We start from the raw sequence: 23,764 nt of genomic DNA, 5'->3' as shown, positions 1-23,764 counted from the left end.
AAAAACAACTGCAAGCGAAAGTTCTCAGTGGAGCGCAAAGGCCGCGCGCTACAGTAGTCGGAATAAATTTTTTATTAATTTTTCAACTGAAAATTTTGATTTTTTGTAAATTACGAAATATAAAGGAAGGAAATCGTGCAAATTGTCCATCACAAAAAACGAGAAAGGCAAAAACAACATTTCGGAAAAAAGAAAACTATTTTTGGAGCAGAAATAAAGGCGCTGATACAGATCGAAGTTTTGGCCTGAAAAATCAGTTTTTTCATTATTTCTCGGAAATTATTCGGCAAAAAAGTGACCCATCCATCAGAAATGAAGATCTATTTATTGCGGATTTTTTGAGCTATAATTGAGATGGAAACGTCAAGAAATGAAGAGCTGGATACAGTTTGAAGCCAAGAATTCGCCAAAATATTTTCAGTGGAAAATGGTGTTTTCTTTAAAAAATTATCAAATACAACTCACACAAGACATAATATCATGATTTTTAGAAGAATAATTGTTTTTTCCTAATGTATTTATCACATTTACCTTTATTTTTGTGAAATTTTCTTGTTTTTTGCTCAAAAATCTCGTGTTATGTGATGTGAAATCTCAATTATTCGCTGAAATCTATGATTTTCCAGAAGTTCAAACAATTGGGTACATTGTATACCGGTTCCAGTGCCAGAAAAGTAGAATTCGGTCGAACTGGTTAGTGTGAAAACAAATGTGAATCATAGTTTAGTGGGAACGATTTCAGAAATATGGCACCACCACGAAAAAATGCAGCAGCTAAAAAAGAAATAGCAAAACAAGCGTCTCTTTACAAACAAGCAAAAACTGTAGAGAATCAACACGAAGCTGACAAAGAAATCTTGTTTCCAAAACTGCAAAAAAAAGTGTTTTATTTGAAAAAGGAGGTCGAAGAGCTGAAAGAGAACCTGGAATTGGCAAACAAGAAACTTCAAGATGCAGAGATTGAGATACAGCATTTAAAAAATGAAAAACTTGTTATTCTCTCTGAAAAAGACCGTGAAAATGAGAAATTATTATCTTCATTTATCGAGAAGCAGAAGGAAGGCAACGATCTCCAATCTCGAGCTGACCAACTGCAGAAAAGAGTTGATACACTGATCGAAGAGTCGCCAAGTCGTGGAAAATGTCTGAAACAATACAATTTGATTAAAACCAACGACACTAAGAAAGATCGATATGACAGAATCCTGAAAATGATTTCTTCTTTTGTGGGACCGCTTAATGTTGTTTCGTTTCTGTACGACTTCGTGAAAATGGCCAATGAAGATGATGCATTGGACTTCTCGTTGAAGCTATCACCATGGGACTCCTTCTTCACGGTAGTGAAGCATCAGTTGTCAGATGGATTTTTAAAAGATTTCAAAAAATTCACACGAGATCATTTGAATCTTGACATCTTCGCTTCTCGTCATCAAATTGAGGAAGTTAAGAAGAAGTTTTCTGCCTCCAAGTACTACACGTTCGAGCGCCAGACGGTTATGAAGCCATCACGAAGTGGAAAACAAGTGTTGGCAGAATGCGCTCTCGTGAAGGCAAGTGATGTCCATGAGCTGCTGTCCAAAAGGTTGGAAGTGTTGAGTCGACATGGACGTCTTCTTTTTGATGACGGAACTGGAGACAACATCGTTATTGGAGTCGGTGGAGATAAGGGTGCTGACACAACCAAACTTGTCATCGTGATAGAAAACGTGGATTGTCCGAACAATCCTCATGCCGTTCTTCTCATTGGTCTCTATACTGGAAACGACAGTCATTCCCTTTTGAGAAACAATTTCGCTTCGGTTTTCGACCAAGTGAATAATCTCCATAGTGTTAGGTATTTTGATGGAACCAGCCATGTCGAGAAAGCTGTTGTTATGAAGCCACTGGGAGACTGCAAATTCATTTCGTCAATGTAAGGTCATCCAGGACAGAACTCAAAAACTCCCTGCTATGTGTGTAATTTAGCTTGGTCAACGCATGGTGCCGACACTGCACGTTTAGATGATTTTGATTTCGAGTTAGCTGGCGACGTCCGTACATTGTCAGAGCTGAAGAAAACTGGAGTCCCACTTCTCAACGTTGATCCACTGAACTCTGGTCCTCCGGGAGTACACACGATCTTAGGCATCTGTCAATATTACTGTATCGATTGGTTGATTGCAATGGCCATCAACTTTGACACCGGATCATCGTCTCCTGCTAATCTGAAAAAACAAAAGAAGCACTTGAAGAAATTGGTTTCGGAAGTTGAAGAACTTGCATGCTTAGTAGATTCCCTGGATAATTCTACCGAACGTATCCAAGAAATCGTTACCATTCTCGAAAAAAACAGCAAGAAATCTAAGCCTAAACCACAAACGCCTTCTCATTGTTCTTCCTTTTGCTGTGTTGTTGGTACATCAAAAAAATCTTCCTTCCGAGATGCTTCGATATTCCAATGCGTTTCTTGCAAAGCTGCGATTCATGACGTTTGTGCACTTTATGTCACTGAAGAAGATCGAGTATTGAAGGACCAGTCAAATGTGCAATGCTTAGATTGTCGTCATGGCATCATTCTTTCAGTTCCCGATCGCCTCTCTCTTGCCCTTGAGATTCAGAAGACGTTGGCCGAGCAGCTCCGTCAATCACAGGATTTTTTGGAAATCGCTGAAACTGAACGATTCGAACTGGAGCAGCAGCTGAAGGGATCCCGTATTTCGACTGAAGTTTCCACTCGACAACTTCTTGAAGCGGCTCTCAGAAGTATTGGATGCGATAGTCGCATCTGGTACCAAGATCTGACGGGAAACCAGGCTAGAAAGTTCCTTCGCCCTGCTTCAATCGACAAAGTTCTCTCGGTTTTCAACAAAAACAGCAAAAGGGCTCCAACTGCTTCGGAAACTGAACAAATTGAGTTGATGAGAGATGTGATGATGGATCTCGCTTCTTTGATGTCGGCTGCTTCAAATTCCGTAAAAGATGACGATGAAATCGATGAAATCGAAACAGTTTTAGAGAGATTCATTCAGAATCTTCGACGTGCTCAACCAGATGCTTCTGTAACTCCAAAGCTCCATTTATTGTCGGCCCATCTCATCCCGTATCTGAAGCGTCATCGTAGTTGGGGGAGAGTCACAGAACAAGGAATCGAGAGCTTGCACGCGCTCATCAACAAGCTCAACGTCCGATTCGCGGCTGTCCGTGATCCAATTCATAAGGCAACTCTCATTGTTGATCAATTAGCTCATTTTAATCTCATTTTCGATGTTGGATCTTCTTGGTTCAAGGAGGAGTAGACGTTTTTCTTCAAATAAATTGTTGTTTCCAGCAAGATAATTACGACGAAATCTGAAAATAACGGGCGGAGAAGTATTTAGAGTTGATTCTTTCTAACCGCAAGCCAAATGACGAGTAAATTCGTTGAAATATCTTGAATATTGATGTAGCTGTTGTATCGACTCTGAAAAAATTTTATCGGAGAAGAATGATCCGTTTTGTGATCGTTTCACTAACCGCTAAACAAATGTAAATCGCTATTTTCCGGTATTTCTCGTCTTTCGAAATTGTCGTGGACATAAATTTGCACGATGATTACACTGAAACATCAACAACTTTGTCAGAAAATGAAAAAATACACGAAAAATCAATATTTCAACGAAAAAGAGTGAAAAAACAACATTGGTACGTTAAAAAATAACTTGCCACCGGCTGGGGTATGCGTGTGCGCTCCATTGGACTTGCAGTTCTTTCTCGGGGTTTGGGAGACTGTGTAGTGGGAAAAAATTGTGAGTGAGGTGTTGTTTCAGTACTTGTTGTTAATGCAGAAGTAGTTGATGCCGAAGTAGTTGGTGCAGAAGTAGTTCGTACAGAAGTAGTTCGTACAGAAGTAGTTGGTATAGAAGTAGTCGTGGTTTCCAAATAATTATGCAACGTAGAACTAACAAAAACGTTGTCATGTTTTTTGTCCAAATGAGCAATCAGAAAAAAGACAAATATAAAAAGAACAACAACTAAGTTAACTAATGCTATCAGCATTAGTGAACGTAATCGATTGGACACTATGTAGCGAAGAATTCCAAAGTGACATTGATTGCTAGAACATAAATGAAATTAGAAAGATATATAAGAGGACTCACTCTACTTGTTCAAACTCTGATGGCGGGGTAGTGTCATAGATTTCGTCATATATTGGTTCTTCTATTATTCCGGGAGCTGATGAACCAGAAATAGAATCATCGTTGACGGTACCTAAATTTTAAAATTAAAAAAGAAGTTTAAGTATTTACTTTTACCACTTTTTCCAAATTGAAAATTTGCATAAATATTTTTAAATTTTGATATCATGACAGAAATAAGACCAAAATGTTGCAAAGAAAAGTGTAATTTGTTCAGTTAGATAACATTCAGTGAAATAAAAAATAATGGTCTCATCATATTGGGCGTTCACAATTTCTTTTTATCTTGTGTAGCGGAAGAAATTGATCATAAAAACAGCATTAATATTAGGACCTTGTGCCAACTGAGTCAGAGAGTTTTTTACGAACTAAGGCACTAAGTATTAACGATGTTTTTACGATCTATTTCTTCTGCAATGCAAGATAAAAAAGAAAGAATGCATGAATGTGTTTGATTATGTGTGAAAAAACACTTTAAATGGAGTTTTCAAAAGGTATGTTCGTTTTATAGCCAGAAAACATCGAAAATTGAGAAAAAAAGAATATAAAATTTTGAGTTTAAAAAATTAGAAAAACTATTTTTTGAAAAATTGTTGACTTTTGAAGCTATGGCACAGAAAGTAGAACACGATCAGGAAAAATCGATCACCAAAAAAATCAAAATCGGAGCTATTCCGAAAAACATATTATTTTATTTCTGAACTTTTCAATTACCTTTGAAAAAAGTTTATCCATAACGGAGTTGTTTTAGCTAAGATACATATGAAAGTATACAAGTGTACTTACCTATGATCGCTACTGTAGGTTCATTTTTAACCTTTTTATAACAATCCGGAACTCGCGAGACGGGGACGAGGGATGTCTCAAGTCGTCCCATTTTGAGCGCTAGTTTTACTAGACGCCGTCGCTCTAGAAACCAGCAGACTCATTGCGCTTGAAAAACTGGAACTCAACTGTTTAAAAAAATATTGCCAAGAATCTTATGCCCTGTACCTACATTCCACTGTAAGAAAGAACTTAACTCAATAAAATCGTCTCTTTAACCCGACGTTTTCGCTAAAAGATATGGTTATGACGCACTCTCAGAGTCGATCGAGCATTAGACCATGTTCACACGAAAAAAGTTGACCATCTCCGATTTGGCAATCCTTTCGATCAGAGATAGTATCATGTGTCCTCAGCAAATTGAGGTACTTTTTGGCCGGGTCCGTCACCTGGGTAACTAGGAAAATCAAAAAGTTAGGTATGAAATCTTAACGAGAAATTGTTGTAGAAACTATTTTAAGCATTTTTTGTATTCAGAAGAAAATTCCAGCTCAACTTCATAGTGACATTTCCGGGGTATTTTCATGAAATCGTTTTTATCTCGGCATTGACACGAGAAGACAGCGTTTTTTATTTAAAATTCGGAATCTACAAAAAATTTAGTATCGGAAACATGTTGTCCTCTAGACCCCAAGAACGGTTTTTTGGTGAAGTATGAGAAAAACTCGGATTTTAATTTTCGAGGCTTCCGGTAAATCATTTTCGATGTTCCAAAACTGTGGTTTTTTGTATTTTTTTATTTAGTCATGTCATTTAATTTCATTCCCGACAAAATTTTCGATCATACCACAAAAAATATTCGAAAAAATGGAATTTTCGGATTAAAAAAAATTCTTTAATCAAATTATTCAAGCTGAAATATTAAGGATCGCATTATGAAATTAAAAGAATATTATTAGAGCATAATTTGCGTTTATGAAACAGTTAATTTCCATTATCGGCGCATTTGTAACTGACAATTTCATGTTGAAATTTGGCGAAATGTTTAACTTGGAAGTTGAAGAAAAGGTACTTCATACTTGCATCGTTATTTGACAGAGGAATGTGTTGAATATGACAGGAAAAATAAGATCTCAATCCGATGGATTTCATCGGATGGGAATATTTGAAAAGCAAGATTTCAAGAATCTTCTACAACATGACCGAGACCGTTCTTCAGAAGATATGGAAAGAAGTCGACGTCGACTACCTGCGGCGCACAGGCGACTTTTTCATTGGACGTCTGAAAGTCTGTATCAAAAGCCAAAGTATCCAGCTTCAAATTATTTTTGTAAACTAAATTTAATTTGTACATTCCAACTATTAATAACGTTTTTTGTTTGTTGATTCAAGAGTTTTCCCGCCGAATATCCAAGAATTAAGAGCGTCATTCGTAGCTTCGTCGTTAGTGATATTTCCAACAATAATTTCCTACTGAATCAAATTCATCTGGACAAATTGATAAAGATGTTGTTTGTTGTGAATAAATAACAAGAATCATTAAAATATATTTCAATATGAAAAGAAATAATTCATTAACAATATATCTTTTTTTATAAACGCATTTTATTCAGAAAATGCAGGTAAATGTTTTTGTCTCTAATTGTTGGGTCGTGATTCATCGTGAAATCACTTGTTTCCCTTCTTCTCCTCATTATTATTTCCACTTCAGAGTGGTTGTACTAACCTCCACGCACTCTGTTTTTCCTGTTTCTTTAACAAAATTCATCACCAATTGCTTCCCGGAACTCGGTGGATCAATCAGTTTTCAGATTACCGTGACGTAGACTGGCATGGTTCTTCCTATTGAAATTCAAGGAATTTATAGACAACAGATAGAATAGATAACAATAGATATTATATAATCGTCTTACATTGATAAGAAATAATAGCTTTTGCAGTTCAACATTATGTGGTTACATATTGAATCGCTAAAACTGAATATTGAAATAAAAACGATTTCAGAATTTGTATTCGATATTTCAACTTCGATTTCTTCGATACAGTCTCAATCACCCGAAGAGAAAAAGTATCAATCATCATAGGGAACCCAGAAGTCCACCGGTCTGAAATCCAATTTCGTCCAGAGCTGTTTCAAAGGTTTACTCACTTCATACTGTATATTCTGATCTGAAGAGTTTCAGTTGTTTCACCTAGGTACTCATACTGAAACGTCATGTCATAAGGGACTGCATCCAAACAGCCTCCTGCCATGGAATATGTACTGTTTTCCTGAAATGAAGAATAAATATAAAAAGTATTCGAAAAAACTTGCCAGTATTGATAAAGCATGAGATGCGACAGTCTCTTCAAAAAATCCCGAATTCGATGATCCTGCATTATACCAAGTTAAGTGGACCATTCTGAATGCGTCTAGGGGTCCTGAAATACAAATTGTCAGTAAATTCAGACATTTTAATGTTACCGATGGAAACTTACCATGGTTCTGTAAAGTCATGAAAATGTGGTAATATCCTACCAGCGGAGAATTGAAAACTGGAAGAGAGGAATATCCAGAATTTTTAACATTCGCATTGAATGAATACACCAAAAATAAAGGACAAATGGATGGAAGCCAAAAGGGTGTCTGATTTAAAAAATTAGTACTTCGAAACTAGATGAATGATCCATACGTTTTGAATATTATCATCTTCCGTGAAAATACAGACTCCATTAGTTTCACTTGCCAATCTGTACAATGGTTCTGACGACAATCCACCTAATGAGTTCTCAGATACAACGAATGTGACATGAGCATGATATTTTTTGAGCTTAGATACTAAGTCATCGATATAGGCGTCTGTAGGAAGGCGTTTCGTGATAATAAAAAGAGTTGCTCCACAATGTGTCACGTTTTTTTTGAAGAAGAACTGAAACACATACAAGCGTATTGTTTTGTGATATGACTACCGACATCAATCATTTTAAATACTCCACTACCTTTTGACGGGTCTTTAATCGACTCTGTTGAATTTGGAAGATTGGATAATAGCACATTAGATATTTCACTGTAAGAAATAACTTAATTCAATTTAATTGCCTCACTAACTTGTAACTGTCGCTGGAAACAAATGTCAAAATAACTTCATTCAAGTTGTTCATCACGTCAAATCGTCCTAATGCATAGGTTTCAAAAAAGAAATTTGAGTTGTAGTAAATGGATTTCCAGGTGTTCAAGACTTGATCTGCAGTGAGATCATTGGAATACGCATAGAAAAATGTAGACTTTTGATTTGGAGAGCATACAATAGGATCTAAAGATCAAAAAATATCTTAAGATACGAATTGGAACTCACCGAAAGGTCTCGTCGTAGTGGCAAAAGTATGAGAGTAAGCTGTTGTATCAGTTCTTGTAGTTAAAGTAGTTGGTGCAGGAAAAGTCGTAGTTTTCACATAATTATGCAACGTAGAACTAACAAGAACGTTGTCATGTTTTTTGTCCAAATGAGCTATCAGAAAAAAAACAAAGAGGAAAAGAACAACAACTAAGTTAACTAATGCTATCAGCATTAGTTTACGGAATCGATTGGTCACTGTGTTGCGGAGAATTCCAAAGTGACGTTGTTTGCTAGGATATAAATCAAATTAGAAAGATATATAAGATGACTCACTCCACTGGTCCAAACTCTGATGGTGGGGTAGTGTCAATTATTTCGACATATGTTGGTTCTTCTATTATTCCGGGAGCTGATGAAACAGATTCATTGTTAAGGGTACCTGAATTTTAAAATTAAACAGAATATCAAATACTCTTACCACCTTTTTGAAACTGAAAATTTTCGTAAATATTCTTAATTCTTGATATCATGACAGAAATAAAATCAAATTGTTGCAAAGGAAGATGTAATACCTCTCGTTAGTTCCTGTCCAGTAAGATAACATGTGACAGTTTGATCAAATTGGGCGTTCACCATTTCTTCTTATCTTGTATAGCGGAAGAAATCGATTGCATAAATGTCAGGACCTTGTGTTTGCAGTTTTGACTTTTCAACCTGCAGATGAACCAACTAAGTCAGAGATTTGTTTACTAACTAAGGCACTATGTATCAACGATTCTTTTACAACCAATTTTTTCCGCTATACAAGATAAGAAAAAATGTGAACCGCCCAATTTCATAAAACTATTAGTCACTGATTGTTATCTAACCGGACAGGAACAACCAAGACGCAGAACCTTCAATAAACTGTTTTTATTATAAAATCGCTTCATACATTAAGAAAAACCGGCTTCGTGAAATTTCATTCTTTGTTTTCTTCAGTTTCCTTATTTTTACTGTCATCCTAACGCCTGGTCTCCTTTTGATCTTTATCACGAAAACAATTATTATGTTTCTGAAAGACTTTCCACATATGTATGCACCAACAAAGAGAGAAACAACAAAAACTAGACCTCTTAAAACTACAACGAAGTAGTTTGAGGAAGAAAATACGTAGAGTTCAAAAATACATCGAGCATCGGTTATCAGAATTCTGGCAGAGAAGAAACATCGATACAAAAATATTCATTTGTAATTTATTTATTACATACATTTTCCACATGAAATTTGAATACTAAACTTACTGCCTGTTTTGTTCTTAATAGGCTTATATCATCAAAACTGACCATAAAAACAATTATTACAGTGATCTAGTTTTTGTAGTATGCTTCAATTCTTTATTTTCTCTACACCCTGGTCGCAAATCAATCGTTGTATGGTACCCAGAAGTCGACGGCGCTGAAATTTACATTTATTGCAAGTCAAATGCTAACATTTAATTGTTTTTACCTAACACTGTTTATCCTTATCTGAAGAATATTGATATTGTCTTTCGAGTAACTAAAATCAAGTGTCATGTTGTAAGGTTCAGCATCCACTGGGGTCGGACCACTGCTGATATACGTGGTGTTACGTGATTTTATCGATTTTTTTGCTTTCAGGATGCTATATTCCTCAAAACTGCCACCATCGTCACTGTTCCCCGTGTTTGCCGTTTTTTTTTTCTTGTTTTGCGGTTAGTTTAATTTCAGAGCAGATATTTTCTTCTCCGCCAAACGTTTTCGTTATATAATAGATTTCGCCAGTCAACATCACGAAGACTCGTAAATTCAACGGATGTCGGAAAATGCATCAAAAAGGCTTCATTTACAACGAAAATGAGATGGAATTTAGAGTTCATCCGAAGCATCGTCGTCCCACTGCCAGTTTCCGTCGTTGACATCCATCACAAGATTTTTTGCGGTTAGTTTTTTTTAGCAGAGCAGGTGTATTCTTCTCCGCTAAAAGTTCTCGTCACAGGTTTCGTCGCCGAAGTTTCTCCGCTCAAAATGAATACTCTTCTCCCCTCAAAACGACTACTCGATAAAATCACTTTAATTTTGTTGTTATTTTTTGCTGTTATTACTGTTGAGATATGAATTGTGAAACTTTTTTTTAAATTGTTTGAATATTTGAAAAAAACTTCAAAGAATGTTCAATGAATATAAATTATTTGAAAAAATAATTTAAACATTTATTTGACCACTCTAACAATTTCCAGATGATATAAAGCAACGTTAAGTACAATTTCCAGTAAAATTTAATTAAAAAAAGGCAATGCAATATTTTGAATGTAAAACTTGCCATGCACCGCGCACGGGGCGAAGCCCCGTCTTCCGGAGCCCGCCGGGAGGCGGGGGACGCTAGTCAAAACTGACCGTAAAAACAATTATTATAGTGATCTAGTTTTTGTAGTATGCTTAAATTCTTTATTTGCTCCACACCCTGGTCGCAAATCAATTGTTGTATGGTACCCAGAAGCCGACGGGGCTGAAATTTACATTTATCGAAAATGAAATGCTATAAGTTAATTGTTTTTACCTAGCGCTATATATTCTGATCTGAAGAATATTGATTTCGTCATCCAAGTACTCAAATCCTAGTGTCATGTTGTAAGGAACAGCATCCAATCCGAATATAGATTTTGTGATATACGTGGTGTTCCCCTATAACTTCGATTTCACCTTTTGGAATACAAATGTTATATTACATATATAGCAGTATGTGATTCTAAAGTTTCTTCGAATGATCCTGAATTTGATGATTCATTGTTGTTCCAATCCAAGTGAATCATTCTGAATGAATCCAAGACTCCTACAATTTCATTCGTCAGGAAAATCACGAACTTAAATGATACCATGGTCTTGAAGAGTCATGCAAACGCAGGCATATTCAATCTCCGGAGCATTAAATACTGGAAGAGCGACAGATCCAGATTTTGCAACTACGGCATTGAATGAATACACCAAAAAATATAAATACTGAATGGATGGTAGCCAATCGGGTGTCTGACGCAAAACTTGTATCTTAAAGCAAGAGGAATGATCCATACCTGTTGAATCCTATCATCTTCCGTGAATATACAAAATCCATTAGTTTCGCTGGCCAACTTGTACAATGGTTCTGATGACAATCCACCTAATGAGTTCTCAGATACAATGAATGTGACATAAGCATGATATTTTTGGAGCATGGATACTAAGTCAGAGATAAATGAGTCTGTAGGAAGACGTTTCACGAGAACTAAAAGGCTTGCTCCACAATGTGTCACGTCCAAATTGAAGAAGAACTGAAAGACATACAAGTGTATTGTTTTGTAATATGACAACCTACATTAATCATAGAAAATACAGAACTACCTTCTGACGGGTCTTTAATTGACTCTGTTGAATTCGGAAGACCGCTCAATAACGCACTATCTATTCCACTGAGAGAAAAATCTTTGTTAAGTTATATCGTCTCACTAACCCAGAATAATTGCTCGAAACAAATGTCCAAAAACCTTCATTCAAGTCAAATCGCCCTAATACAATGGTTTCATAACCCAGTTTAACGTAGATTGGAATTGTGTTCCATGTGTTTAAAACTTGAAATGCTGTTAAATCATTGGAGTACGCAAAGAAAAATGTGGAATTCTGAGTTGGTGAGCAATCAGTACGGTCTAAAAATTAAACAAGATCTTTAGATACGGATAGGAACTCACCGAAAGGATTTGTCGTAGTGGGAAAAGATTGTGTGTAAGGTGTTGTATCAGTTCTTGTTGTTAATGCATGTTTTTTGTCCAAATGAGCAACCAAAAAAAAGACAAATATGAAAAGAACAACCACTAAGTTAACTAATGCTATCAGCATTAGTTTACGGAATCGATTGGTCACTGTGTTGCGGAGAATTCCAAAGTGACGTTGTTTGCTAGGATATAAATCAAATTAGAAAGATATATAAGATGACTCACTCCACTGGTCCAAACTCTGGTGGTGGGTTAGTGTCAATTATTTCAACATATGTTGGTTCTTCTATTATTCCAGGAGCTGATGAAACAGGATCATTGTTAAGGGTACCTGAACGTTTAAATTGAATAAAAAATCAAATACTCTTACCACCTTTTCGAGATTGAAAATTTTCATAAATATTTTTAATTCTCGATAACATGACAGAAATAAGACCAAAATTTTGCCGACAAAAGTGTAATGCCTCTTGGGTAGTTCCTGTCCGGTTAGATAATATTCAGTGATTAATAGTTTTATCAAATTGGGCGGTCATAGTTGCTTCTTCCCGAGTGACTTATAGCGGAAGAAATTGATCGTAGAACCATCATTAAGATTAATTGTTTGCAGTTTTGACTTGTCAAAATGCAGATGACCCAACAAAGTCAGAGAGTTTTTCACTAACTAAGACACTATGTATCAACGATTCTTTTACAACCAATTTCTTCCGCTATACAAGATAAGAAAAAAATGTGAACCGCCCAATTTCATAAAACTATTAGTCACTAAATGTTATCTAACCGGACAGGAACAACCGAGACGCAGAACCTTCAATAAACTGTTTTTATTATAAAATCGCTTCATACATTAAGAAAAACCGGCTTCGTGAAATTTCATTCTTTGTTTTCTTCAGTTTCCTTATTTTTACTGTCATCCTAACGGCTGTTCTCCTTCGGATCTTTATCACGAAAACAATTTTCAAAATTCTGAAAGATTTACCACAAATGCACCAACCAGGAGAGAAACAAAACAAAGTGCACTAACTACAACGAAATTTTTCGTTGGGTCTCATTCAATATCTGAAAGAACTTAATTGACTTAGTTGTTATAATCAATTAAGGTCACTATATTCTCGAAACAATATTTTTTTATAATTGGTGTTTGCGCACTTAAGTTTCGGATCTTAAAATCCATGAGCCACTCCCTCATTCTCCTGTCTCAGGTATTTTTTTTTAGAAGAGCTCGGGGAGTTTGTCGGCTCTATTACAGTTTAGATGTCCTTTGAAAACTTGAACGTCCCAAAAAACACTTAGACGTCCCTTAAAACACTTAGACGTCCTTTGAAACACTTAGACGTCTTTTGAAACATTTAAACGTCCTTTCGGATCCCAAATATGTTCAAAAATGTTTAAACGTCCCAAAAAACATTTAGACGTCCCAAAAAACGTTTAGACGTCCCATTAAATATTGAGACGTCCCTTGAAGTCCGAAAATTTGGTTTTAAATAATTAGACGTCCCAAAAAACATTTAGACGTCCCAAAAAATGTTTAGACGTCCCTTCAACACTAAAAGCCACTGAAAGTGTTCAAGGGACGTCTAAATATTTTTTGGGACGTCTAAATGTTTTTTGGGACGTTTAAATGTTTTTGGGACGTTTAAATCTTCAGAACTATACTTTGGGATTACAAGGGACGTCTAAACATTTTATGGGACGTTTAAACGTTTTTTGGGACGTCTAAACTTTTGAAAGGACGTTTTAAAAAAATTAGAGTTTGAAAGGACGTTTAAGTGTTTCAAGGGACGTCTAAGTGTTTTAAGGGACGTTTAAGTGTTTTAAGGGACGTTTTAGTTTTTAAAGGACATCTAAACTGTAATAGAGCCAGTTTGTCCAATATCATTGCCGGATAGAGGGTGTGGCTTATTTTTATCGCGGAATTTCGACAATGGTTATTATAGAAAATTCGAACAATAAATTAATATTGAGTCTTCATCATTTTTTATTCTAAAATAATAATTCACTGGCAATGAACATTTTTCTAATGACAAATTGTGTTATCGGGAAATTAAGACAAAACAAGACAGTTTTCGTAGGACACAAATAAACAATAGGTATTGCTGAGTTTTTTATTTTCTTCGATTTGACCTATAAGTTTATTGAAAATCGTTATTGAACGGACATTTATCAAGACAGAAAAAACAGAGATGTATGAATAAATGAACAAAAACACATGAACTACAGATAGTGAAAATGTTTAAATTCTGTAGTTCGAGGAAGAAAAGACGTAGAGTTTAAAATAACATCGAACATCGGTTATCCCAATTCTGGCAGAGAAGAAACATCGATACAAAAATATTCATTTTTAATCTATTTATTACATACATTTTCCACATGAAATTTGAATACTAAACTTACTGCCTGTTTTGGTCTTATTAGGCTTCAATCATCAGAACTGACCATAAAAACAATTATTATAGTGATCTAGTTTTTGTAGTATGCTTCAATTCTTTATTTTCTCCACACCCTGGTCGCAAATCAATCGTTGTACCCAGAAGTCGACGGCGCTGAAATTTACATTTATTGCAAGTGAAATGCTAACAGCAAATTGTTTTTACCTAGCGCTATATATTCTGATCTGAAGAATATGGGTTTCCTCATCCGAGTACTCAAATCCAAGTCTCAAGTAGTAATAAACTGCATCCAATGTGAAAGGGCCTTTTCTGATATACGTGATTTTACCCTAAAACTTTTATTCTAACTCTTGGAATACAAGTGTTGTGTTACATATATAGCAGCATGTGATTTTGAAGTTTCTTCGAATGATCCCGATCTTGCTGGCTGCTCCAAATATCCAAGTGAATCATTCTGAATGTGTCCAAGGCTTCTGCAATTCAATGAGTCAGCAAAATCACGGTTTTAAATAATACCATGGTCCTGTAGAGTCATGCAAATGTGATAGTCTCCGACCAATGGAGCATTAAAGTTTGGAAGCATGAGAGATCCAAAACTTGAAACTTTTGCATTGAATGAATACACCAAATATGAAGGCCAAATGGATGGTAGCCAAAAGGGTATCTGATGCAAAAACTAGTATTTTGAAGTTAGAGGACTGATCCATACCTCTTGAATCTTATCATCCTCCGTGAAAATACAAAGTCCATTAGTTTCGCTTGCCAATCTGTACCTTGGTTGTGACCCACCAAATGAGTTCTCAGATACAATGAATGTGACATAAGCATGATATTTTTGGAGCTTGAAGACTAAGTCATCGATAGAGGTGTCTCTAGGATAAAGTTTTGTGAGAATAAAAAGAGTTGCTCCACAATGTGCCACGTCAGAGTCGAAAAAGAGCTGAAACACATACAAATGTTTTTTTTGTGATAATATTACCTACATCAATAATATCCAATACTCCACTACCTTCTGACGGGTCTTTAATCAACTCTGATGGATCCGGAAGATTGTTCAGTAACAAGCTATTTGTTACACTGTAAGAAAATACTTAATTCGATTTAATTGCCTCACTAACTTGAAACTGTTGCTTGAAACAAATGTCACAATACTTTGATTCAAGTTGTCCACCATATCAAATCGTCCTAATGCATAGGTTTCAAAAAATAAATTTGAGTTGTTTGAAAAAGATTTCCAGGTGTTCAAGACTTGATCTGCTGTGAAATAATTGGAATACGCAAAGAAAAATTTGGAATTCTGATTCGGGGAGCAATCAGTACGGTCTAAAAATTAAAAAAAAATCTTTAGATACGGATAGGAACTCACCGAAAGGATTTGTCGTAGTGGCAGAAGTAGTTGAGACAAATATGAAAAGAACAACAACTAAGCTAACTAATGCTATCAGTATTAGAGTACGAAATCGATTGGTCACTATATAGCGGAGAATTCCAAAGTGACATTGATTGCTAGAACATAAATGAATTAGAAATATATATATAAGATAACTCACTCCACTTGTTCAAACTCTGATGGTGGGGTAGGGTCATAGATTTCGTCATATATTGGTTCTTCTATTATTTCGGGAGCTGATGAAACAGAAACAGAATCATTGTTGACGGTACTTGTGTTTTCAAATTAAACAGAAAATCAAATATTCTTACCACCTTTTCGAGATTGAAAATTTGCATTAATATTTTAATTCTTGATATCATGATAGAAATAAGACCAAAATGTTGCCAACGAAAGTGTAACTTCTCTCGATAGTTCCTGTCCGGTTAGATAACATTCAGTGACCGACAGTTTTATCAAATTGGGCGGTCAAAATTCTTTTTCCCGGGAGAGTTATAGCGGAAGAAATTTTTTGTAAAAACATCATTAACATCAGGGCCATATGTTAACAGTTTTGACTTCTCAACCTGCAGATGACCCAACTAAGTAAGAGAGTTTTTTACTAACTAAGGCACTATGTATCAACGATTCTTTTACAACCAAATTCTTCCGCTATACAAGATAAGAAAAAAATATGAACCGCCCAATTTCATAAAACTATTAGTCGCTGAATGTTATCTAACCGGACAGGAACAACCAAGACGCAGAACCTTCAATAAACTGTTTTTATTATAAAATCGCTTCATATATTAAGAAAAATCGGCTTCGTGAAATTTCATTCTTTGTTTTCTTCAGTTTCCTTATTTTTTCGGTCATCCTAACGCATGAACTACAGAAAATGAACATGTTTAAATTTCGTAGTTCGAGGAAGAAAATACGTAGAGTTCAAAAATACATCAAGCATCGGTTATCCCAATTCTGGCGGAGAAGAAACATCGACACAGAAAAATATTCATTTGTAATTTATTTATCACATACATTTTCCACATGAAATTTGAATACTGAACTTAGTGCCTATTTTGGTCTTAATAAGCTCATATCATTGAAACTCTCGATAAAAAACAATTAATATTATTATTGTGATCTAGTTTTTGTAGTATGCTTCAATTCTTTATTTTCTCTACACCCTGGTCGCACATCAATCGTTGTATGGTACCCAGAAGTCGACGGCGCTTAAATTTATATTTATCGCAACTGAAATGATAACAGATAATTGTTTTTACCTAACACTGTATATTCTGATCTGAAGAATATTGGTTTTGCCATACGAGTACTCAAATCCAAGTGTCATGTTGTAAAGGACATCATCCAATTTGAAAGGGCCTTTCCTGACATACGTGGTGTTCCCCTAAAACTTTGACATCATCTCTCGGAATACAAATTTTATGTTACATATATAGCAGTATGCGATTCTAAAGTTTCTTTGAATGATCCAGAATTTGATGATTCGTTGTTGCTCCAATCCAAGTGAATCATTCTGAATTTGTCCAAGATTCCTAAAATTCAATGTGTCAGCAAAATCACGAATTTATATGATACCATGGTCCTGTAGAGTCATGCAAATGTAGTAATATCCAACCAGCGGAGAATTGAAAATTGGAAGAGTGGTAGATCCAGAATTTGCCACTTCTGCATTGAACGAATACACCAGATATGTAGGCCAGATGGATGGTAGCCAAGTGGGTGTCTGATGTAAAACCCAGTATTTTGAGACTAGAAGAATGATCCATACCTGTTGAATGTTATCATCTTCCGTGAAAATACAGAGTCCATTTGTTTCGCTTGCCAATCTGTACAATGGTTCCGGTGACGACCCACCTAATGAGTTCTCAGATACAACTAATGTGACATAAGCATGATATGTTTGGAGCTTGAAGACTAAGTCAGAGATATCGTTGTCTGTAGGAAGTCGTTTAGTAATAATAAAAAGAGTTGCTCCATAATAGGTCACTTCACTTTCGAAAAAGGCCTGAAACAAATACAAATATATTATTTTGTAACATGACAACCTACATCAATAAAAAATAACACATCATTACTTTCTGACGGGTCTTTAATCGACTCTGCTGATTTCGGAAGACCGTTTAATAAAGCATCATATATTCCACTGAAAGAAAAAACTCAATTCGATTTAACTGTCTCACTAACCTGAAACTGCCGCTGGAAGTAATTGAATAAATATCATTCGTCACGTCAATTTGTCCTGATGAATAGGTTTCAAAACAAGAATTTAAGTTCTCTGAGGTGAAATTCCAGGTGTTCAAGACTTGATCTGCTGTGAGACCATGGGAATACGCGAAGAAAAATGTAGACTTCTGATTTCGTTTGCAATCAGCATAGTCTAGAAAATCAGACTAGCGTCCCGAGCCTGACGGCTCGCTCCGCCAGACTCGGCTGCGCCTCGAGCCCGGTGCTTAGCAAGTTTTACACTCAAAAGTTTGTTTTTAATAAGTGGCAAGTGAAAGCTGAATATATTACCAAGATTCAAGCTTTTGAGTTCAAAACAATGAATTTTCATGTGTTCGATTGAAAAACTCGGCATTTTTCTTTGATTAGATCTCGAAAGGTTTAGATCGGTGTCAAAAACTCAAAACAATTGAGTAAATCCAGTTCCCAGGACAGGAAACCGAGTGAATCCCATATTACCAAAAACAACAAAATTCGGGTTACTGAAAGTTTTACCGACTAAAATTGCTTTTAATTTTACATGGTTCGATAAAGGTTTTTTTCTACACATTTCCTTTTTCGGATCCAAAAATTTTGCAAAACTGAGTGAGTTACAGTCGGCTAATGATTTGGTCAAAAAAAACTCTTTGAATCCAATAGGTACAGTACCGGACAAAAAGGTATCAATTTTTGCTGTTTTTAGTGGAAAATGCCTCTTTGACAGTGTATTTCGGTGTCACCTGATTGTCCGATAAACTCAATTTTGTATGGACTGAACAGAGAAAACATAGCGCAGCATTTTTGAAGTTGACCACTTTTTTGTAGGAACACTGTCTTTAAAGTTATAGGTTGTCAAAGTGAAAATCTCCAAAATTTTGCTAATTTGCATTGAAATTAGTCGATTTCAGGGAGAAATTACTTTAACGACCTCTAACTTTTCTGGTTGTGCAACTACGAAAAAATGGTTAACTACAAAAATTATTATGTTTTATTTTCGCTCTGTCTAACCCATACAAATTGAAATTTGTTGAACAATCAGGTGACACCGAAATACACTCTCAAAGTTGGTCATTTTTAACTGAAAACAGCCGAAGTTGATACCTTTTTGTCCGGTACTGCATGACGTAAGCGATTTCGGTGGGCGGAGCTTTGCCGTGTGAGCTCAATATTTTTTCTTGATTTTTTAAACTTTCCTTTCGATTTTCTGTTTGCGCTTTAGATTGACGGACCATTCTGCATAAATAAATTAAGAAATGAGAAAAATAATTTAAGAAATGATTTTTGAAAAAGTAAAAAAAACCTTGAAATTTAAAATTCCATTATCCATTCCGTCACGTCATTTTTACGTCATTTTTACATTTGCTCATTTTTTGAGGTTATTTTAGTTTAACTCGAAGCCATCAGATCCGATTTGAAATCTGATTTTTCAGCCATCTTCCCCGTGCCAAGTTACATAATTGTACCAAATTCCAAAACTGTCGGTTTAATACAACTCGAGTTATGAAAAGAAAAGTGAAAAATTCGAGAAAAAAAGTTGAGCTCACACTTTTATGGCTGTAAATCTTATTTTTCCAGATATCCAAATAATTTTTACATGTCTCGATAGCCAGATTTTCAGAGATCTTAAGTCCAGAAAATCCCACAGAAATGTTCAAAGCTGGCGCCGTAAGAAATAGGAAACGGCGAAAATCGAGAATTTCTCAAGCCATTTATTTTGGAGGAAAAAGTTGCTCTCGGTTTTGTGCCCATAACTTTGGTCTGAATACTCCGAACACACCCCCTCCGAGTCGCCACATCCGTATTAACTTTTGAAGTAAATTAAAAAAAGAATTTTTTCAAAATCTCAACAACGAAAAAAGTTATTCAAAAAATGACTGCACCTCAAATTTTTTGACAGAATTATCGACATTTTTGGCGAAGCTCCGCCTACCGAAATCGGCATCCTCATACCAACGTGATTTAAAGAGAGGGGGTGAAAAATAAAATCTTCAGATACGGATAGGAACTCACCGAAAGGTCTCGATGTAGTGGAAAAGGGAGCTGTTGTAGTTTTTGTTATTGGTTTAAAAGTAGTTGGTGTAGAAGTAGTCCGTGTAGAAGTAGATGGTGTATGAGTAGATGGTGTAGAAGTAGTTGGTGTAGGAATAGTTAGTGTAGAAGTAGTTGATATAGAAGTAGTTGATGTAAAAGTAGTTGGTGTAGAAGTAGTTAGTGCAGAAGTAGTAAGTGTAGAAGTAGTTGGGGTAGAAGTAGTTGGTGCAGAAGTAGTCGTGATGTCCAAATAAGTATGAGGCGTAGAACTTATAGGAATGTCTTCATGTTTTTTGTCCAACCGAGTAATCAGAAAAAATAGAAATAGGAAAACCCCAGTGAGAATAACTAAGTTAACCAATGCGATAAACATCAGTTTACGGAATCGATCGGTCACGGTGTAGTGGAGGATTCCAAAGTGACGTTGCTTGCTGGGACATAAAATATATTAGAGAGGTATACAATACTGGCCATACAGAATGCGACCACTAGTTATTTCGACTCACACTAATAAAGTTTACTACCGCCATTCAATGAAGTAAGCTTCGAAAAACAACTTGTTGCATTCTTTATGGCGAGTACTGTATAAGAGGACTCACTCCACTTGTTCAAACTCTGATGGAGGGTCAGTGTCAATTATTTCTACAGTAGTTCGTTTTTCTTTCATTCCGGGAGCTGGTGAAACAGAAGTGGAATCAGTGTTGAAGGCACTTGAAATAAGACCAAAATGTTGCAAGGAATGTGTGATGCCTCTCGATATTTTTTGACCGGTTAGATAACATTCCGTGAATAATAGTCTCATCAAATTGGGCGTTCACGATTTCTTCTTATCTTAAAGAATAGAATAAATGGATCGTAAAAACACCATTAATATTAGGGCCATGTGTGAGAACCAACTGAGTCAGAGAGTTTTTTATTAACTAAGGCACAATGTATTAACGATTTTTTTAATAACCAATTTCTTCCGCTATAAAAGATAAGAAGAAATTGTGACTTCAATAAACTGTTTTTATAGTAAAATCGGCTTCGTGAAATTCCATTCCTTGTTTTCTTCAGCTTTCTCATTTTTACTGTCATCCTAACGGCTGATATCTTTCTGGTCTTTATCACAGAAACAATTATCACAATTCTGAAAGAATTACCACATATGTACCAGCCAGGACAGAAACAACAAAAATTGCACCGACTACAGCGGAATCTTTCGGTCAATATCTGATTAAGGTTCACTTTTAAAGACAGCATTAACACTAATATAGTAATCAACATTTTTCTACGCGTTTTCCAAAGAGCTCGCTGCTAACTGTTACCCTCAAAAGCTGAGCCCACTAACCGAGTGACACGTGCGACATACCCACATTTGGACGACCATTGCTACGTGTCACCGTCGGTGTAAGCTATTTTTGCAAATCTTGCAATCAATTAGTATCGGAAGTAAGCCCACAATGGCACCGGATCCTAGAACTCTATAACCATGATGCTCGACCTTTGGGAGTACAATAATAAAATTTTGTATGGTCTTGTTACTGTCTCTCTCACCTCTTGAAGTGGTTTGGGCTCACCAACCCTATAAACCTCTTCAGAACTGCTACAGTTGAAGGTTCTAGACCTTCTACCGGATCAACAATCGTATCACATGAAGTTCCTCTAACTCAAACTAATTCAAATTCTGAACCATTTTCAATCATACCAAAAACAGATGCAACCAGAGTGATTATGTCTGAAACTAGTCCGGAGACTGAGTTTGAACCTGAACACTGAATCTTTTAAATCAAGAAATGGCATTCGTTTATTACTTAAACATAGCATACCTATTTCGACAGTAGTTATTATTATTATTATTATTATTATTATTATTATTATTATTATTATTATTATTATTATTATTATTATTATTATTATTATTATTATTATTATTATTATTATTATTATTATTATTATTATTATTATTATTATTATTATTATTACTAGCGTCCCGAGCCTAACGGCTCGCTCCGCCAGACTCGGCTGCGCCTCGAGCCCAGTGCTTAGCAAGTTTTACTTTCAAATGTTGGTTTTTAATAAGTGGCAAGTGAAAGTTGAATTTATTACCAAGAATTTAAGCCTCTGAGTTCGAAACAATGTATACCCGTTGGTTCCGCAATTTTTTTTTGTGTTCGATCGAAAAACCCGGCATTTTTCTTCGTCTCAGTGTTGAAAACGCTATCATGGAGGGCGTCCGGTTTCGATATTTTTGATTGAACTTTTTGGTTCTATTCCAGTTTAGATGTCCTTCGAATATTCAGACGTCCCTTGAACACTTTCAGTGATTATTACTGTTGATGGGACGTTTAAATATTTTTTGGGACGTCTAAATATTCACAACTATATTTTGGAATTTCAAGGGACGTCTAAACATTTGAAAGGACGTTTCAAAAATACTTGAGTTTGAAAGGACGTTTAAGTGTTTCAAGGGACGTCAAGTGTTTTTTGGGACGCTCGAGTTTTTAAAGAACATCTAAACTGGAATAGAGGCGACTTTTTGGTTCCATTAGATCTCGAAAGGTTTAGATCGGTGTCAAAAACTCAAAACAATTGAGTAAACCCTGTTCCCAGGACAGGAAACCGAGTGAATCTCATTTCACCAAAAACAGCAAAATTCGGGTTACTGAAAGTTTTACCGACTAAAGGTGCTTTTAATTTTAAATGGTTCGATAAAGGTTTTTTGTATACATTTCTTTTTTCGGATCCACAAATTTTGCAAAACTGAGTGAGTTACAGTCGGCTAATGATTTGGCCAGAAAAATCTCTTTGAATCCAATAGGTTTGAAGTGAGCGATTACGGTGGGTGGAGCTTTGCCGTGCGAGCTCAACTTTTTTTCTTGCTTTTTAAAATTTTTGTTTCGATTATCTGCTTACGCTTTAGATTCGCTGACCATTCTGTATATATAAATTAAGAAATGAAAAAAATATTAAGAAATGAAATTTTTTAAATTAAGAAAAAAAATAAATTTTTTTTTAACCTTCACGTCATTTTTACGTAATTTTTAAATTTGCTCCTTTTTTGAGGTTATTTGAGTGTAACTCGAAGCCATTAGATCCGATTTGAAATCTAATTTTTTAGCCATCTTTCCCATGCCAAGTTACATAACTGTACCAAATTCCAAAGTTCTCGGTTCAATACAACTCGAGATATCGAGAGAAAAGTAAAAAAATCGAGAAAAAAAGTTGAGCTCACACTTTTATGGCTGTAAATCTTATTTTTCCAGATATCCAAATAATTTTTACATGTCTCGATAGCCAGATTTTCAGAGATCTTAAGTCCAGAAAATCCCACAGAAATGTTCAAAGCTGGCGCCGTAAGAAATAGGAAACGGCGAAAATCGAGAATTTCTCAAGCCATTTATTTTGGAGGAAAAAGTTGCTCTCGGTTTTGTGCCCATAACTTTGGTCTGAATACTCCGAACACACCCCCTCCGAGTCGCCACATCCGTATTAACTTTTGAAGTAAATTAAAAAAAGAATTTTTTCAAAATCTCAACAACGAAAAAAGTTATTCAAAAAATGACTGCACCTCAAATTTTTTGACAGAATTATCGACATTTTTGGCGAAGCTCCGCCTACCGAAATCGGCATCCTCATACCAACGTGATTTAAAGAGAGGGGGTGATTATTATTATTATTATTATTATTATTATTATTATTATTATTATTATTATTGAAAATTCAAACGATAAATTAATATTGAGTCTTCATCATGGTTTTATTATAAAATAATGATTCATTGGCAATGA

At 35.5% G+C, this 23,764-nt stretch overlaps 3 protein-coding genes across 3 annotated transcripts; 1 reads left to right on the top strand and 2 right to left on the bottom strand.

Annotated features, from left to right (window-relative positions):
- Positions 1-2,162: 2,162 nt before the first annotated feature.
- GCK72_021686 (uncharacterized protein) lies at positions 2,163-3,275 on the top strand (the record flags this gene model as incomplete). Its single annotated transcript, XM_053734434.1, has 1 exon — positions 2,163-3,275. One exon carries the CDS (start codon positions 2,163-2,165, stop codon positions 3,273-3,275), a length of 1,113 nt encoding a protein of 370 aa, XP_053583347.1.
- A 4,283-nt stretch (positions 3,276-7,558) lies between these two features.
- GCK72_021685 (uncharacterized protein) lies at positions 7,559-8,872 on the bottom strand (the record flags this gene model as incomplete). The annotated part of the gene is made up of 5 exons (XM_053734433.1): positions 7,559-7,828; positions 8,004-8,212; positions 8,255-8,526; positions 8,570-8,675; positions 8,809-8,872. The coding sequence occupies 5 exons, from the start codon at positions 8,870-8,872 to the stop codon at positions 7,559-7,561; spliced, it is 921 nt and encodes a 306-aa protein (XP_053583346.1).
- Positions 8,873-10,710: 1,838 nt separating this feature from the next.
- GCK72_021684 (uncharacterized protein) lies at positions 10,711-20,661 on the bottom strand (the record flags this gene model as incomplete). Its single annotated transcript, XM_053734432.1, has 21 exons — positions 10,711-10,744; positions 10,796-10,920; positions 10,965-11,068; positions 11,112-11,262; positions 11,307-11,543; positions 11,785-11,915; positions 11,958-12,163; positions 12,207-12,312; positions 14,481-14,521; positions 14,573-14,677; positions 14,742-14,841; positions 14,885-15,032; positions 15,078-15,308; positions 15,352-15,445; positions 17,021-17,145; positions 17,190-17,293; positions 17,337-17,766; positions 17,811-17,904; positions 19,065-19,137; positions 19,974-20,425; positions 20,594-20,661. 21 exons carry the CDS (start codon positions 20,659-20,661, stop codon positions 10,711-10,713), a joined length of 3,159 nt encoding a protein of 1,052 aa, XP_053583345.1.
- Between the last annotated feature and the right edge of the window lie 3,103 nt (positions 20,662-23,764).

Source organism: Caenorhabditis remanei, chromosome V (assembly GCF_010183535.1).
Source record: "Caenorhabditis remanei strain PX506 chromosome V, whole genome shotgun sequence".
NCBI classification, from domain to species: Eukaryota; Metazoa; Nematoda; class Chromadorea; order Rhabditida; family Rhabditidae; genus Caenorhabditis; species Caenorhabditis remanei.
This window is presented reverse-complemented; position numbering and strand designations above follow the sequence as displayed.